Source organism: Coffea eugenioides, chromosome 2 (genome assembly GCF_003713205.1).
Source record: "Coffea eugenioides isolate CCC68of chromosome 2, Ceug_1.0, whole genome shotgun sequence".
Classification (NCBI taxonomy): Eukaryota; Viridiplantae; Streptophyta; class Magnoliopsida; order Gentianales; family Rubiaceae; genus Coffea; species Coffea eugenioides.
The window spans coordinates 10,452,735-10,469,779 of record NC_040036.1 but is presented as its reverse complement, the minus strand read 5'-3'; the positions used below and the strand labels follow the sequence as shown (position 1 = coordinate 10,469,779).

At 36.2% G+C, this 17,045-nt stretch overlaps 1 protein-coding gene across 1 annotated transcript; it reads right to left on the bottom strand.

Moving 5' to 3' along the window:
* Positions 1-624: 624 nt before the first annotated feature.
* On the bottom strand, positions 625-9,934 carry LOC113760436 (ABC transporter G family member 24-like). The gene is made up of 14 exons (XM_027303005.1): positions 9,540-9,934; positions 9,358-9,434; positions 8,330-8,590; positions 7,365-7,428; positions 7,133-7,279; positions 6,624-6,658; positions 6,458-6,531; positions 4,912-5,834; positions 4,152-4,448; positions 3,209-3,703; positions 2,214-2,362; positions 1,711-2,000; positions 1,477-1,610; positions 625-1,156 (listed from the first exon to the last, which is right to left on the bottom strand). The coding sequence occupies exons 1-14, from the start codon at positions 9,821-9,823 to the stop codon at positions 1,000-1,002; spliced, it is 3,387 nt and encodes a 1,128-aa protein (XP_027158806.1). The 5' UTR covers positions 9,824-9,934; the 3' UTR covers positions 625-999.
* Positions 9,935-17,045: the final 7,111 nt, after the last annotated feature.

Below are 17,045 nucleotides of genomic sequence, written 5' to 3'. Positions count from 1 at the left end.
ACACGCTAATAGACCATGGTTCATGGTCAATTGGTAAGTCCTGCACGAGTTTATTATTCAATTTGAACTTGTGTTGGCATTGATTCTTTATGCTGGAGCAGTACTTAACCCCCTGCAAGATTAATGATCCACTGCTTGCTTATGTGGTTAAGTACGCGTCTTGCATGGATCATTTGGGACGTGGGTTTGTTGTTTATGCATTTTGACCGGTCAATTACTGATTTGCACGCTCTTAAAAATAGCGAAATGAATTTTCAATCCATTTTTGTAATCAACAATTCTTGTTGATTGATTTAGATTTTTTTTTTCTTTCTTTTGAAACAAAAAGTAAAGAATAATTTTCAAGATTAGTGCTTAAGGCACACTTCGTAGCTGGTTGTGCCAGCTAGATTTCGAAAACGGGAAGTATTACTATATATGTACTTGCATATTTGTTCCCTCGAGACTCTTAAATCCGTTGAGATTTCTGTATTCAATCCTGATTCTTGGAAGAGAAACTTGACAGCTATAGCAGGCAAGCTTGTTGGGTTTTCTTTTGTCATTGGCGTGCCAACTTCTAAAGCAATGCACAATACCACGAAAGATATTACTCCAAAAAAAACAAAAGGATAACCTTTGACCTGTTCTGTTTACATGAAAAGAATCCACTAATCGTATTAAAGTATGTCTCTGGATTGTACGAGGAAAAACCAATAGGCTCTCTCCTCTGACATACACTAAAAGATGAACTGTGTAAAGCTATAAATATACTCTCACCACAAGTTCCTATACATTAAATTGGCCATAAAAAGCTCAGAAGAACTATCATGATGCAGTCAAGAATTAGATCCTGCACCGTTACTCCAGAGTAAATGTTAGCTTTTCTTTGAACTCGAGTAAATGTTAGCTTGGAAACGCAGAGCCTTCGAATCATGCATTCTGTGATTGCCTGAAAATTGAGAGTGACTATACTTCCGTGCAATAATCTGAACTGAGTACTTGGTCAAATTGAATTTACTCCTACTTTCTTTGGAAAACCAGCATGCCGAGGAAAGCTATGCCACGACTAGCTATGCCAGTGAGGATTAGAATAGCTATACAAAGTATCCAGTCATGGAGATTATAATCAAATCTTCTGAGCGTACCGCAGCGAGTTATGATCCACACACCATAGTACCTGAAAACCAAAAGGTAATGAGTCGACTGTTTGGCTGGTTTACAAGTTCAAAGTCACCATGTTTTCATGAGCTTCTATCCGTATTAAAATTCATTCATTTTAGTGTTAAACTCGTCTACTAGTTTGCTAAGTATATTTAATTGATATAGTTCCTTCAGCAATCTCTAGACCTGGATAGACAACTTTTTTCTAGAGTTATTATGGTCATGTCAAGCGATAGGTTTATATAAACACTTCTGCTTCGCTTTTGTAGTTTTAATGCGTTAAAGCAGGCTCTAACAAATGGATGAAAGTTTTAACGTTGCATTGAAGGATCATACCTTTCTGCATTTCCAATAACAAATGCTTCTAAGGCCCATTTTGGATAACAGAAGTCAGATATAATCTTCAATACTTTATTATCTCTGGCCTGAGTTGCAACCAGAGTCAAAACCACAGGAAGAATTACTGAACACTGCACAAGGTTGAAAAAGTAACAGGTCAAATTAAAGAATCAAATTCATAATAATTCAAATAGAAGTCGTACTAGGATTAAACAAGAAATTACTACCCACCAGCTGAGAAGGTCCAGGGTCAAGAAAGATGGCTAATACATATGCTATACCAGTCACGCAATACACGAGGCAGAGCAAAACAATATAATTATCCATGAATGGCGATCTGGGATTATTGAAGAAATAATACATTGATAGATAGACCACAGGCTTGATGGCTGTGTTAAAGTGGTCCATTGTATCCTTCGAAACAAAATAAGCCAGGCTAGACATCCCTGAAGCACTTTCTCGCCAATGTTGTAGCTTGTCCATTGAAAATGACCTCAAAGCCGCAATTTTGCATAAAAGAGCTGAAATTGGACGAAAAAGAACCCATTATGAACCTCTTTTAGCATGAAGGGTATTAGTCATGATTCAGGGCATAAAACATGTCTCAGGAGGTTGAAGGAAATATTTTCTTCAGTTCTAAAGCATTGCAACTTCACACTAGTGAGTCAATTAAATTAGTCAGTATTTCAAATATAAATCAATATTAAATGAGAGGTGGTTGATCCTTTACTTACAAACAGCAATAATACTATAAGTATAACCAGGCATGCCAAACTGCTCTTCACTTGCTTTGCTAAGAGATCCCAAGCTAGCCCCAGCAAGTAACAAAATGAGATAATCTATCGCTTGCACTCTTGCTTCACGTAATCGTTGCTTGCCAACCCTGAGATCAGTATGACCACAGGTTACATCACAATGTAGTCTCAGTGAACTAAGAAGAAAGTTACTTAAGCAATCAGAGATCCAATGGTTAGCACATTTAGCAAGTTTCTTATTGTATAATGTGCCAGCAAACCCTTAAACACTAACAGCAACTGCCGTAATTATACAGAGTTTGCTGCTGACCCTAAAGATTTAACCAATAAACGATGCCTTGCCAACCAAACTATTAATCCAACCTTAAGTAGCTGCATACAATCTAAGGCAGGATGACAACATCCTTCTAATGAAAATAGCCAAAGTGTTACTCTGTGATTCCATTTCTTTTTTGGTAGTCTCAGAACTTCCTCCCATTCATCTAGTCTACTAAGTCAATGAGTCTGCCAGTTTGTTATTTTAGCCATGTGGAGAGTTTAATTCACTTCCAAGATTCAAGAAGAGCTTCCTTACCAATAGGAGCAATAGACAAGGAGATCAGGTCAGGATTTAAAAACCGTACTCTATAGGAAGGACAGACACTCCAGTAGAAATCCAGATATTGCTTCTTTCATGTGTTTTGGCTTATGGTGCACTATTCACAGTTTCAGGACATGGAACTTCTCTTTATGCAAGGTAGGCCTCGCATCTTTAGCCCTTCCCAGCACCCCTCCATCTCATGTTTCTTTATTATGGCATGTTTGTTTACCTTGCGAACAGGGTTTATGTGTGTGGCAGTTGAAGAAGAGTAATTTGGCTTATCTAAAGAACTCTGAGCCACAGAACATTGTTTACAGGCTTGCAAAAGTATGAAGAAGATAGTTAGATTGTCCCTTTTAGGAGCCATGAATATAAATGAAAATTTGTCATGTACCTCCCAAGAAAATACTTGTATTGCAGGAGCACATTTGGAGTTCTTCGGTTTGACAAATCTTTTGACCGCAAGAAGTTGTGCCGAATTATATCTCGCCGCCTTTCCATGTTACACTTCACATCTTGCCACATTTCCCCGGCAAAAGATTGGTCCTCGTTTGTAATTTGAGCAGAATACTCATGACTACCAAACTGTACATATGTTGGAGATGCAGTAACAGCAACAGAATAGTGTTGCATGTCTGGGGGTACAGGATAACCATTATAAAGCATCCATCTGACTGGAAGCTCTTCATGACTCAAACTGGAACTTGTGTTTGGTTTGACCAATCCCTCCAAAACGTCAATGAAATAATCTGGGGGATTAACTCGTTCAGGAACATTGATACCAAGGCTGGTGAAATACTCTTCAACTTTTCTAACCGAACCATGATATACAGTAAGACCACCTTTTGCTAGAAGTATCAAGTCATCAAACATCCTGAATAAGGTGTAGCTGAAACAACAAGATGAGTACTGACAATCAGTAGGAGAATGAAATGATCCTAGCCAGTCATACCAAACTGAAAAATAAAAAGAAAAAAAGATGCAAGCATAATTTCAGACTTCTAAATAAATAATGTTCTGGTAAGCTCTGAATAATTTCATAAAGAGAGCAGCGTCTGTCGTAAAGCAATTCAAAAAAAATCCTCTCTCTCTCTCTCTCTTTAGGGTATAAGTTCATAAAATTTCCTCTGTCATTTCCAGGTCGCACATGGTCTTTTGCAAGTTCCACGAGAATAATCCTATCAAAGTCCTGAATGTATGCTAAAGACTCATAACAGCTTAAGTAGATGTGTTTAAGTAGAGAAACCATTAGCATAGCGATATATGACAAAGTTAAACAAATCCAATCAAAAGAGGAAAAGACTACCATCCACTGTTCAGAATATTGATTTAGTTACCTTGGCTGGTGGACAACCATGCATATGTTTACCCCCTCAAGAGCCTCCCGTCGAATTGCTCTAAGAAGAAGCTGGGAAGATGAGCTGTCCAATCCAGATGTGGGCTCATCTAAAAAGAGAAGCGAGGGCTCCATAACCAACTCCAGACCAACATTTACTCTTTTCCTCTGACCTCCAGATATGCCTCTCTTTTCTACTGTTCCAACCAAGGAACTACGGACAGCCTGCAACCCCAGAGACTCAATTACCCTCTCAACGGTAAGAACCTTATCTGGTTTAGGCAAGTCTGCAGAAAGCCTTCAATAATTTTAAGAAGTAGAAAAAAAAGTTAATAATGAAATTCTATGCTCCTTGGGTAAATATGTCACCATAGAAATGACAATGGAGCTCTTTGAAGATGAAAAAAATACCATAGTTTGCTGCAATCTCAAATGGCAGAATATTGACAGGTTTACACAATCTAAAAGCCAATGCGTTAAAAAACAAAAACAAAAACAAACAAACAAACAAAAAGAAACGGTTTTGAAAGTGGCTTAAATGTCCTTCAATTCTTAATGCTGTTTGCATCAGCTAGTGCAATTCACACCTTTCCAACAGAAAAATGTTTGAAGGTACCTTTTAACTGTTCAGATATTCTTACAAATAGATACCAATCAGTATATGTAAAACATTTCAACTATTTCTGCTGCTTCTACTTCCAATTATTCTTAAGATAATAAATTCGTATTTTGAGATGTCGACAGAATTGGATGTCACATACCTGCATCTTGCACTGAACCATAGGTTCTCCTCCACAGTCAAATTTCCATGCACAATATCATCCTGTGGAACAAAACCGACAATCTTTTTGTATGAATGGATCGATTCGGTCTTTCCATTTACAAGAATCAAACCATTGATTGTGCATCCAACTGCTTTTCCAGCCAGGGCAGAGAGAAAAGTTGTTTTTCCTGCCCCCGACGGGCCCATCACAGCTGTTATACGGGCAGCCATTATTTTTCCATTGACAGACCTCAAAAGATGTTTGTGTTTTCCTTTCAGAGTAACAGTTAGGTCTCTGAAAGCAATCTCAATAACGGGTCTTTTTCTCGTCTCGGTATTGGCAGCCATTGAAATTACTCCTGAGAACGTAAGATTTTTGTTCTGCTGTTCCTGAGCTTTCTCTTTCTCAAGTTGTGAGTAAGCATACTTAAAAATTTGGCTATGAGTGTGTATTTCTTTTTCCTTTGCAGCTTTTGACTTGCTACTTTTAGCGTCCACTGCAAAACTTGAGAAACTGTCAGAATGATCTTCAATTTCGTGCATCATTCTTGTGAGATGACCTGCTTCTATTGTCTTCCCTTCTGATGAAGCATATGATTGCTCAGATGCACCAGAAGTACTAGTGTCCATGGTAGGGTATAGATCCTCATCTGTCCCAAGCTCTTCTTCGTTTAATATCCTAACTTTTTCATTTTCTGCACCAACTTTCCTGCGAGAGAATTTCCGAGATACTTGACTTTGCAATTCAATTGCATGCTTTTTAGCTGCGTCTTTTGCAGCTTTCCACCTTGTACGTGCTTGAACCTTCTCTCTTATGCTTCTAGCTGCTGCTTCCCTGGACTTGGCCAGTCTCCTCTCTCGGATGGTGATAACTTGGTCAGAGCAATTATAGATAATAAGGAGAAGAGTACTCAAACCAGCCTGTGATTAGAAAAATATGTCTATTTGTTAGTTGCATTTGCAATAGCAAAAGAATACAAGGACTTTGAGAAGATGGCCAGGCAATGAAATTTGCACTCATAGACAAGTGCTGGTTTAGGCACAGTGAAGATTTTAGAGATCCTTACACAGTTAGAGTACTCAAACCAGCCTGTGATTAGAAAAATACGTTTATTTTGTTAGTTGCATTTGCAATAGCAAAAGAATACAAGGACTTTGAGAAGATGGCCAGGTAATGAAATCTGCAGTCATAGACAAGTGCTGGTTGAGGCACAGTGAAGATTTTAGAGATCCTTACACAGTTAATAGAGAGAGAAATTGTGATCCCAAAAGATCAAGTCCACACTTAAGTGTCTCATCATCAGAGTTTAAAGCCAAATTGTAAAGAGAATAACAACAGAAACATGACAGACAGGGCATCTTCAGTATTGCAATTATAGCTCTATATTAGCATCTTGAACCTTTTCGCTTCACTCTCCCATACTAAAATGATGTATGTATACGTAGCTAGAGCTTGGGGTAAAACAACCTCCACATTTCACTTCCCCTATAAGACAAAGGGTCCAACATATAATAGTAATTCATAAAACACGGAAACAACTTACTATAAGCATTGCTCCATATGCATGAATATTTTGACTTGCAGTATTGGGATCACACGAAGCCAGCTTGAAGCATGCTGCAAGTTTAATAAGTCACCGTCACTCCATGAAGCATTAAGGTTTTGATAAAATTTAGCATGTGCTAACTCAAATCTTAGTCTGGTCTTACGTTTCTCAGATGTAGAGCCCATTGGACAGTAATTCCTGAGATTTAAAGAAATAATGTATTGAGACTTCGCATATAGAATCACTAGTATAACAAAACAAAAATGGAGACCATGGTTGTAGGGAACTGCTTCTTGGACAGTCACAAAGTTTCTCCAAACTAGACTTCAAAGTAGACAATAACAGTTGCAACAAATTTAAAAACATGCAAAACACTCCCAGAGAATATGATTAACAGTTCAAATATCATTCCAAAATTAGCCAAGAACTTTTTAAAACCAATCCAGTAATTAATTTTTTATCTTTAATGGATTTATGAAAACTGTAAACAAGTTTGTTTGGTATTTCACATGCCTATCCAATTTTCCATTTCCATTACATGTTTCAAAGCATATGTTGTCATTCCACTCCAAAACTGTTTCACACTTCCAATTAATTTTCTTTTCTCAACAGGAATTCATATTACAGAAACTTTAAAAGACAACAATCTGCAGTTGAGGATAAGAATAGTACCCACTGCTGCAAGGAGTTTGCTCTATACTGGTTGGACAATATGATCCTGCTGAGCAGAATATAGCACCACTAGAGATGACATCGGACCACATATCTGCCCCACCACAAGTGTGATTTAGCTGTCCAGCTGGTAACTGGTAATTGTACCTGAAGAGTGCTATGATAGATATAAAAAGCCATACAAAATGGAGAAATCCTTCAAAAAATTGTTGCAACAAGAATTAGAACTTACGGTTCACAGTTGCCGCTAGACCTATTAAGCGTAGCAAGTGGACAGTACGAACCTAATGGGCATGCTTCACATAAACCAGAATATTTTGTGAGAAAACTTCCAAGCTATTAGCAGTGAACAATTAAAAAAGTTTCAGAGTTTAATGTAATAAAGGCATCGTTTGGGATTGCGGTGCGTTTACAAAAAAAAAAAAAGTGCTTTTAAGCACTAAAAGTACCTCTAGGGTGTTTGGTGACTAATTTCCCGTAACTTAAGTAGCCCAAGTTGTGGTAACTTAAAAGCACTTTTGTTAAAAGCACTTGTGTCAGAAGTACTTCTTTATAAGCCACCGCAACCCCAAACGGGGCCAAACAAGCATTGAAATTCATCTGACTAATTAGCCAAAGAGCACAGAACATCAATTGAGTACAAACAACTGACGCATCATAGGATTGCCACGGACAAAGTAAAAGGTTAATATAGTCAATCTGCTGTAAAGTTCTTGCAATAGAGAAATGCAGGTTCACCTGATTGTTCATCCAGTAATATCATGAATGATCAACAGACTAGTTGGTTTCTAGTAAATACATGGGTAAAGAAAAGCAAGGGCATGAAAAAGGCCGCAAAGGAAACTCTGCTTGGACAAGGACTTAACATTTCAAATTTGAAAAAAAAATTATCAGTTTTCTAAAATGGAAAAGAGGACATAAAAATGAAGGATGGTTATGAAACTTTGTGGATGTTAAAATGGCTCTGTACACTCCAACATCTATATAGTACGTAAACTAAAACAAGAGTTAACAGCATTTCCAGTGTATGCAGAAGATTACTAGAAGCACACTATTTCCTAAGGTTGCTTAAGAAAGAAGCTTAAGTGAAAGAATTCACAAATTAAGTCTCGTTTATGATCACCAGAACTATAGCTTATAGTCTGTTGCAATCACAAGAATAGCTTTAAAAGGATCACAACTTTCTTGCATACTTACGTATCATGCAAGTGATGCCACGTGGGCAGAAAAAACCTGCGCAGCAGGATTGGCAGTCCAAAGTTCTGACTGGTATATCACGAGAATTTTTTAAATCAATTGGCTGATCTGAGTTGACGCCACATGCCCATCCAGGCTCACAACCAGAAACCCAAGATGTCCTATTGCAGTTTCCATTAGGTTTTATAGCATTTGAGTTTTGGATGCTGTTGAAGTAGGCTTTTATCTCTGCAGCTGTGCATATTCGCTGAGTGATGTCTCCTGTTGCACAAATGATAATTAGAATCGACAAATGATGGACCAAAATACTTTAAGTTTCCAGCTGAAAAGAAAATGCTCTGGAAACTGCAAATCCCCATGGGAGACATAATTCTTCATTGATCTGCTTGAAACTGAGAGTTTCAGTGACAATTGCCAACTAATAAACTTCCTCTATATGTGACAAGTTTTTGATGAGCTTAATGGAGTTCTGTTCAATTATGGCATTCCAATGGATTTAATAAATTATATAGTAGATGTCGATATGTTATAAACCTCTACTAAAAGTAACAGTTATGAACAGAAACATTGAGCAATAGCTAGTCATATTATTGAGCACAATTAGCAGATGATTAACACTTTCATAAACAATTAGCAGATGCTAGGTAAAAAAAGTTATATTTTTTGAGCTTCGTCACAACAATAACTAAATAGAAAGCATATTTTCAAATCCGAGATTTTGATTTTGATGCAGCAGTACTTTTATACCTAAAACAAAGTTTAAAGGAATCCCTTTTTGTTTTTATCCAGATTCCAGAATCAGATAATCATTTGTATTAGTATTGCGTAATAATTTTCAGCATTAGAGCCAACTGCATCTAAATTCAAAGAAACATCCTACAACAAATCCCAAGTGCCTTATCAGTTATTAAGCTGTCAACTTCTTGAAACTACTTAGCTCCCAGATTAATTTGAAACCAAATATCATTATTTTTTACGGCAAGCTCATCTTATTTAAACCCAAACTAGCTCATTCAACATTTATTTACCTCTGAGATTGGTAATGCAGTTACTAACAAAATCCAAATTGTCGGAAAAGTTAAACGCCCTGTTCCATTCAGCTTTCCTACAGAACCAAAACAATCAACAAACCAAAATCACAAGTAGTTGTATAAAATAGAACTTCAACAAGAAAGAGAACTGAAATACAGAGCCATGCTAGTAAACTTACGGATCCTTAACACAGTAGCTATAGTTGTTAGCAAATTGACTGGAGAGCAAAAGCGTAGTGAGATTGGATAGCCTGCTGTAAGCAACTTGAGTAAAATACTTGACAAATTCCGGATTATCCACCGGAAAATCTTTTCCACTTCCAGATGTATAGTCATCAAAGTTCTGGCATTGTACCAGCTGCACCCAACTCAACTGCAAAATCACAACGACTAAAACTGCCAATGTGATCCTACTAGTGCTAAGGAATTTGACAAATTTTCTGGGTTTTCTTTCTCTGCTCATTCTACAAGATTGTCTTTTTCTTATTTATTTATTTATTTTTCTCGCTAGAAGAAGGGATTTTCCGGAATTCTTAGTCAATCCCAGCAAATAATATCAAAAAGGGTGTCTTGAGAGACGGACAAATTAGCTGGTTAGGCGGCGAGATTAAAGATGGAGGGTGAGAATAAACCTTGGTGGTATAAATATGGGGAAGAAATGTTGGGAAGAAATGGGAGTTGGAAGTGGGTCCCAAAAAGAACATGTCTTTATGTCTTAACGGGCAATGATCCGCCGGCATTCATATGAAACTGTTGGCAGTCCTGCTACACAGCAGGATAGTAGTATTTGTTTTTGCAGCAATTTTATCTGCTTTGCTAAAAATTCCTGTACTTAATTACAGAGGATTTTCTATCCTCGTTGGTAAGTTTTATTCGAAGCAGACAAGGCAAGAGCGTTTGAATAACTTTGTTAGCACTTTCAAAAAAAAAAAAGTAATAACTTTGTTAGCTTTACTTGACACTTACAAATGGAGAACAAAGTTAATGATACCGTCCAGGAGGACAAATGTAAAGAGAATGAGTCAAAACAATGTCCAAGAAAATGAGGAACCCAAGGGTTATGGGCCAGAGGTGAAATATCAAGGAAGAAGAGTTTGCAGCATGTGGTAAAGGCAATTGATACGGCTTGAATACATTTTGACAAATTAACTTGCGTGCATCTTTATAATCACAACGTTGTGTTGTATCCAATGATACTGGTCACAACACGACATGTAAATTATGTCAAGGTTATATTTTTTTTTAAGAAAAAATTTGGATGGGTTCGAATCCGATCACTACTGTGAGTAAGAATTTGCTTTCGAAACTATATAAATTGTTGAGAGAAATTCTTATAGATCATTCATTAATGCATTGCTCACATCGACAATGAAATTCGAATACACTACCTTTTATGAAAAAGTAGCTCATTCTTGTCAAGTGAACCAATTTATATTAGCGTTAAGAGTTATATAGTGTTGTTTGTCATTGTATATTTTTAAAATTTTTCTTCTTTGCGTTTTTTGTTCCTTAAATTACTTGCAATAATTTGTTCTAAACCCTAGGTTGCTTGATTATTGTACCAACATGCTGATGTTACCTTCTTTTTGCCCTATTCTTTTTCCTTTCTCCGTTTATGTTACATTCTTGAGATTTCAAACCGTGACAAGGTACATTATAATGTAATCCCTTCTTTTGCTGACAAGGGTTCCCCATTAGGCTATCTTCCAACATATGGACCATCAAATATTATTCTCTCTCTCTCTCTCTCTTCTCTTTTTTTTATTGGTAAATCTTGTAAACATTCAATTCTGCACTCAATATGGTTGGAGCACTTGTAAACTGCACTGGGGACAAGTTGCATTAGTAAAAAAACCAAAAGAATGCAGCAAAATCAACAAATAATTAATCGTGGTAAATACGTTTTAAGGTACCACATACACTGAATTCTTGAAGCAACGAAATGATTAAGGTGCAAAAGAGATTAATACATTAACAATTTTCATAATTAAGGATGTCGATGGGAAGACTAGGAAGAGGGATGAGGATGGCAGAATAGGACGATTTTTTGTGCCTATAGACAAGAAAACTTCTTCCTTTTTTTTTATTGCATGGAATAATTGGTTCTATTTTCCTTTATCGTGTAAAGTTGTTGTTAGAACTAATGAAAAATACAACTTTTGAACCTTTGAGGTGGTCTACCAAATGTGTTTTAGGAAACAAGATTTTCAATCTTCTATTATAAATTCCTTTTCTTTGAGAAAAAAAAAATTGTAAATTCCTTTTCGTAGCTGACAGTTTTATTTGGACTAATTCATTGCTTTAGCTTGTCATTGTGGGTAAAGTAAAGATAGAAATGATTCATTGACTTCCCCAAGATTTCGTTCTCCAGAAAAGCTTCCTTTTTTTTTTTTTTAAAGACGATCGGCATTTTAAGATGGCATTATTTTCAAAAGATACCCGACAACATGAATATGATAGCTTTGAACTTCGAAAATGTGGATTATTTTTTTTGTAGAAAATGAAACTTTAAAAATCATATTGTTAGAAGTTTCTATGCCAATACCAAAAAACTTTGCCTCAGACTCTAGTAGTGATCGAATTCTATACACAACTGGCACCATTTACCTACATTCTTTTCTCTGAACGTTTGCTTTTGTTTTGGCATATGTAATGCTCATCTATAAAGGATCTAAGGATTTTATTTCACCGTGTGACATTATTCTTGAGCAGATTCATGCCTCCTCAGCCTAAACGGTACAGTGATTTTTTCTAATAGAACTCCAAAAAGTAGCAATCCAAACCGAAGATGACTTTATCCTAAGAATTTTATCTCTCGCTCTTCTCTTCTCTTCTCTTCTTTTCTTGTAGGAGAGTGGTAAGCTTGGACTTCACATATTGCAGCGAAAATGATTATTGATTTGAATGCTTGCAAGTTCAGATAAATGCACCCTTGAGTTGCTTGGCAATAATCTCATTTGACTTTGTTGCATTTAAGTTGTCAATCATATGGACGAACGTTTCAGACCCAAAAATAATAAGGGGTTGACGAATTCAACTGTTTAAGGGTGCCTGCTTGAGAGGGCAATATCTGTTGATCAAGTACTTTCCAATATAAAAAAAAAAATGTGTAAACTGAAGCCTGAGTCTTAGGCTTAGTTTGGGAGTTTAGGATAGAAAAGAAAAGAAGGGAAAGCTTAAGTTATGAGAGAAGAGAAGAGATTGTTATGTTGTTTGGGAGTTTTGAGAATTAGTGGAATAATTTTGGATATGGAAGTTATTAAATATTTGTTCAAGGCATTTTTAAGGACAAAATTCGCATTTTAGAAAAATTAACAAGCTTTCTCCAAACTTTCTCTCCATTTCCTTCCAATTTGGGAGGAAACATTTTGATCACTATTCATCCTCCCATTTCTTTTCTTTTCTTTCCTACTTAAAACTACCAAACAAAAGAAAATCAAGCTTTCTCTTCTTTCCCTTTCTCTTCCGCTCAAATCCTCAACTCCCAAAGGCGCCCTTAAGGGATGTCTATCCAAATCTAATTAATCGACTTAAAATGCTGCATCTAAATGTAGCAACAGTCATAAAAATACTTTTTACGCTTTACATCTCTGATGGGTTGGGACTCCATACTTTAGAACACAGCAACCTTTCCCAATCAACGAAGGTTGAATTTCAAGAAGAGTTCACAAGTTTCGATTGAGTATCATAGTTTCAAGTTATATTTATTGTTAAATAGTGAAATAAGTATTTTTGAGCTCTTAGATTGTATTAATTTTAATCATTTAAAATTTGAAATCATTATTACGACTAAGAGATAAAAATTAAAGGAGTGATTCACTAGAAGGATCATAGAATTTTCTTATATTTCAATAGAAATCCATTCGAATTAAGGGAATCAAGGTTGCCCTGTTAATGTGCCTAACGTTTCATTTGGATCTTGGGACAAAGAACAATTTTGTAGTTTTAAAAGAAAATTTAAAAAAAAAATTGGCTATTGTGGAAACCAAAGTAACACACCAATTCGGATCGCCGCTCAAACTCTCTGATTCCAGCGGGCTTTGTCCACAAATTCGTAGAGATCGTGGGCCTGACAACCCGTCACCGCTTCGTTTAATGGGATGTGGCAACGAGAGCCCAACTTTGTGTGATTGAAATTCTCTTTAACCGTAAATAAAGAAGAAAAAAGGGTTTAAAAAATAAAGAAACTAAAAGAAGAAAAAAGAGTAACAAGTTACTAAATCCCAATTCGTCAGTGTGATTTAATTTTAAATGTATGCCACGTGTGTATGATTTGAAATTCAAATTTGAATTCATGTTATGTGACATTGATCTAAATTTGCTAGTGTAAAAAAAAAAATTATCCAAAAAGTATTAATTGGATAATCGCTAGATTTATATTCGGGAAAAATCCATTTTTCATCCTCAAACTTTGTGACTAAGACACATTTGATCCCCAAACTTTTTGACAAGACACATTGAGTACATGTATTAACTATTTTTTGCCATATTTAGTCAAAAAACGGGAAAATTTTCAATTTGGACGGTGAAGCCCACGTGGCCGTTAACTTGTGCATCGGGAATCAATGCAAGTCAGACTAAAGTCCACACATTCTCTCTCTATTGCAAGTCGACACAAAATGTTGACTAAAAGTACACTCTCTGTCCTAAGAGTGGAGCTCCTTTTCTTCTCCAAGTTTATCCCTTTCCCACCGAGCTAGTGGAGTGAAAAGCTGCATGAGATTAGCAGAGGTAGGGGAGTGATTCAACGAAGCTTTTCTAATCCAGTAGACTTAATGGAGTGATCCACCATATCAAGCAACTCCTTTTCATCTTCAATTCGTACTTGTTAGCAAAATGAGGTCACGAAGCTCAGAATCGTCGATTTCATCAAATAGCAGTACCCGTGTATGTGGGTGTGGATTAAAACCCAAATTGGCAACTTCTTGGCGGGATGATAATCCTGGAAGAAGATTCTATGGTTGTCCAAGATGGCCGGTAAGCGTAGTCTAATTTTTTGTAAGTAAAGTCTAGAAATGCCCTTATCCTGTGTGCGTATGTTTCTTTGCTCTGTTGAAAGTGTAGAAATGCCCTTACTGTAACAATATGCTGTATTTGCAGAGGCCAGATACGTGCAAATATTTTGAATGGCTTGATGAACCAATCTGTGCAAGAGGAAGGAGCATAATACCAGGTTTGCTGAGAAGGATAAATAAGATGGAGAAAACAATTGAAAAAGGCCGAAGAAGGGAAAAAATTATCATTTGTATTATCTTGATGTTGGCCATGCTACTTATGATCTCTATTGCTGGGAAAAATAGGGGACATGCAAAAGAAGGAAAATTGGTACTAAGCTTAGAATGAGTTACCGAATCTGGGGGTGATGGCTGTGGTTCGTTCTTTTCATAGGGTAGAACTTTGACTAAATTTGTAAATGTAGAAATAGGATGCTTTCATGGGGCATGTTTTTCCTAAAATCTACACTATCATATGTTTCATGGGGCATGCTTTGTAAACGTAGAAATAGCATGCTTTCATGGGGCAGAACTTTGACTGAAGTTGTAATAAAATTTGCAATCCCATGTGTTTAGTATATATTATTTATTTCATGTTTTTCCTATTATTAATTGCGTGAAATGGTTGTTGTGCATCTTCATATACGAGATTGTGTGATATGAAGATTGTGTTATCTCCTCAGTGCTTTTTCTACTTAATGGTGTAGGAAAAGAATGAGTTTTTGTTTTCTTTTTTTTTTTTTACTTGTTCATTCCAAAACTTTGGCTCATAATCAACTTGAAACTTAATTTTTGAGGGATATCAGTCCACGAACATGAACCTTTAGAAACAATAAATATAGTGATCACAAGAACTACGATAAAGAGAGCTACATGAGATCAATAAACAAAAAGATGTAAGAATTACCCTGTGAAGAGCTCAACCATAATACACTTTGTGTCCATACAAACTAGCACTTTCAGTCAATCTGTCTACTTCAAAGACACTTAAACCTATGCTTTCAACATAGTCAATGACACGTGCATCTCCATCCTCATAACATGGATGAGGAGTGTAGGAAATTAACCCTCCATGGTGACACCTTAGAGTTATAAGCGTACTGCTTTGCTCTGATAAAAAAATGCACATATCAATCATACAATACTCAACAGGGTATACATTAACATTAACAACGAAGCACTCAATAATGCATAAATGTCATAATCACAGATAAAGACTATATTTTATGGGCCCATCTTAATATCATAATCAGAAATAAGGATCACATGCATTTGTCAGCGCCGACAATCAGATTAAAAATAATTAATCTTCAACCCAACACAACTCAAAGTAACCAGAATATACCCACAATGCAAACATCAGGGACCACATCTACATTTATACTCACAAAAGTTAAAAACTTTTACATTTAATTCTTTATCTAAATAGCCTAGAAATTTTACCGTAACTTGGGGGGTGCACGATCTTTGAGCTCTTTCTTCCGAACAGACATTTTCTCCACGTTTGGTGGTCTTCAATCACCGAACTGGAATGCTCCACTCAGGTTCGGAAAGCTCCACTCTTAGGACGGAATGGGAAAGTGGGAAAGGGGGAAACTTGGAGAAGAAATGGAGCGGGATAAACTTGGAGAAGAAAAGGAGCTCCACTCTTAGGACAGAGAGTGTACTTTTAGTCAACATTTTGTGTCGACTTGCATTAGAGAGAGAATGTGTGGACTTTATCAGACTTGCATTGATTCCCGATGCATAAGTTAACGGTCACGTGGGCTTCACCGTCCAAATTGAAAATTTTCCCGTTTTTTGACTAAATGTGGCAAAAAATAGTTAATACATGTACTCAATGTGTCTTGTCAAAAAGTTTGGGGACCAAATGTGTCTTAGTAATAAAGTTTGAGGATGAAAAATGGATTTTTCCCATTTATATTCCCTTATCTAGCTCTCAAATCCTTTCCATTCTCTTTTTCTCCTTGTAAGACTTAGCCATCTCTAAACTTAATAACAAAAGTGAGAAGAATAATCGGTGTTATCTTCTTTTACCACTATCCCTTGATTCCCCTCAGTATTTTCTTTTCTCCAAATAAAAGATATTTATTCCGTAATTGTTTCATACTTTTTCCCCCTTCTTCTTCTTCTTCTTTTTGGATACATAATTCGTTTCTTTTGAGGAATGCAAACACTGTAATAGTGACATTGATTTACAGTCCAATCTATGCAAATCATAGAATTTGCTCACCTAATTTCATATAGCATTTAAACATAAAAGTGATCATCAAAAAGGTCGGATAGATAGGGCCTCATTATCTATTCAGGCACTCCAAAAACATGGCGCACACACACACACATATATATACTAGGTGGGTATCCCGCGCAATGCGCGGGCGCTGGGTAGTAGGTGATAAATGTGGAAAAATTTGGTTTTCAATTTGTGCACGTGTGGTTAAATGCTTTGAATGGATAATTTTAGAATTTTAATGAAATAGAGTATTTGTAGCTTTTTTGTGGAAGTTCAAGAGTAAAATCTATGTGATTTTTGTTTTTATTTGTTGTGAGTTAAATATGTTGCGTAAGTTTTTTTTCAGGTTAAGCGGTGGAAATATCATTTGTATATTGTGAGTTAAATATATTGGATAAGTGGTGGAAATATATTTGTATATATATTTATATATATATTTGTATATATGTACAATTGTG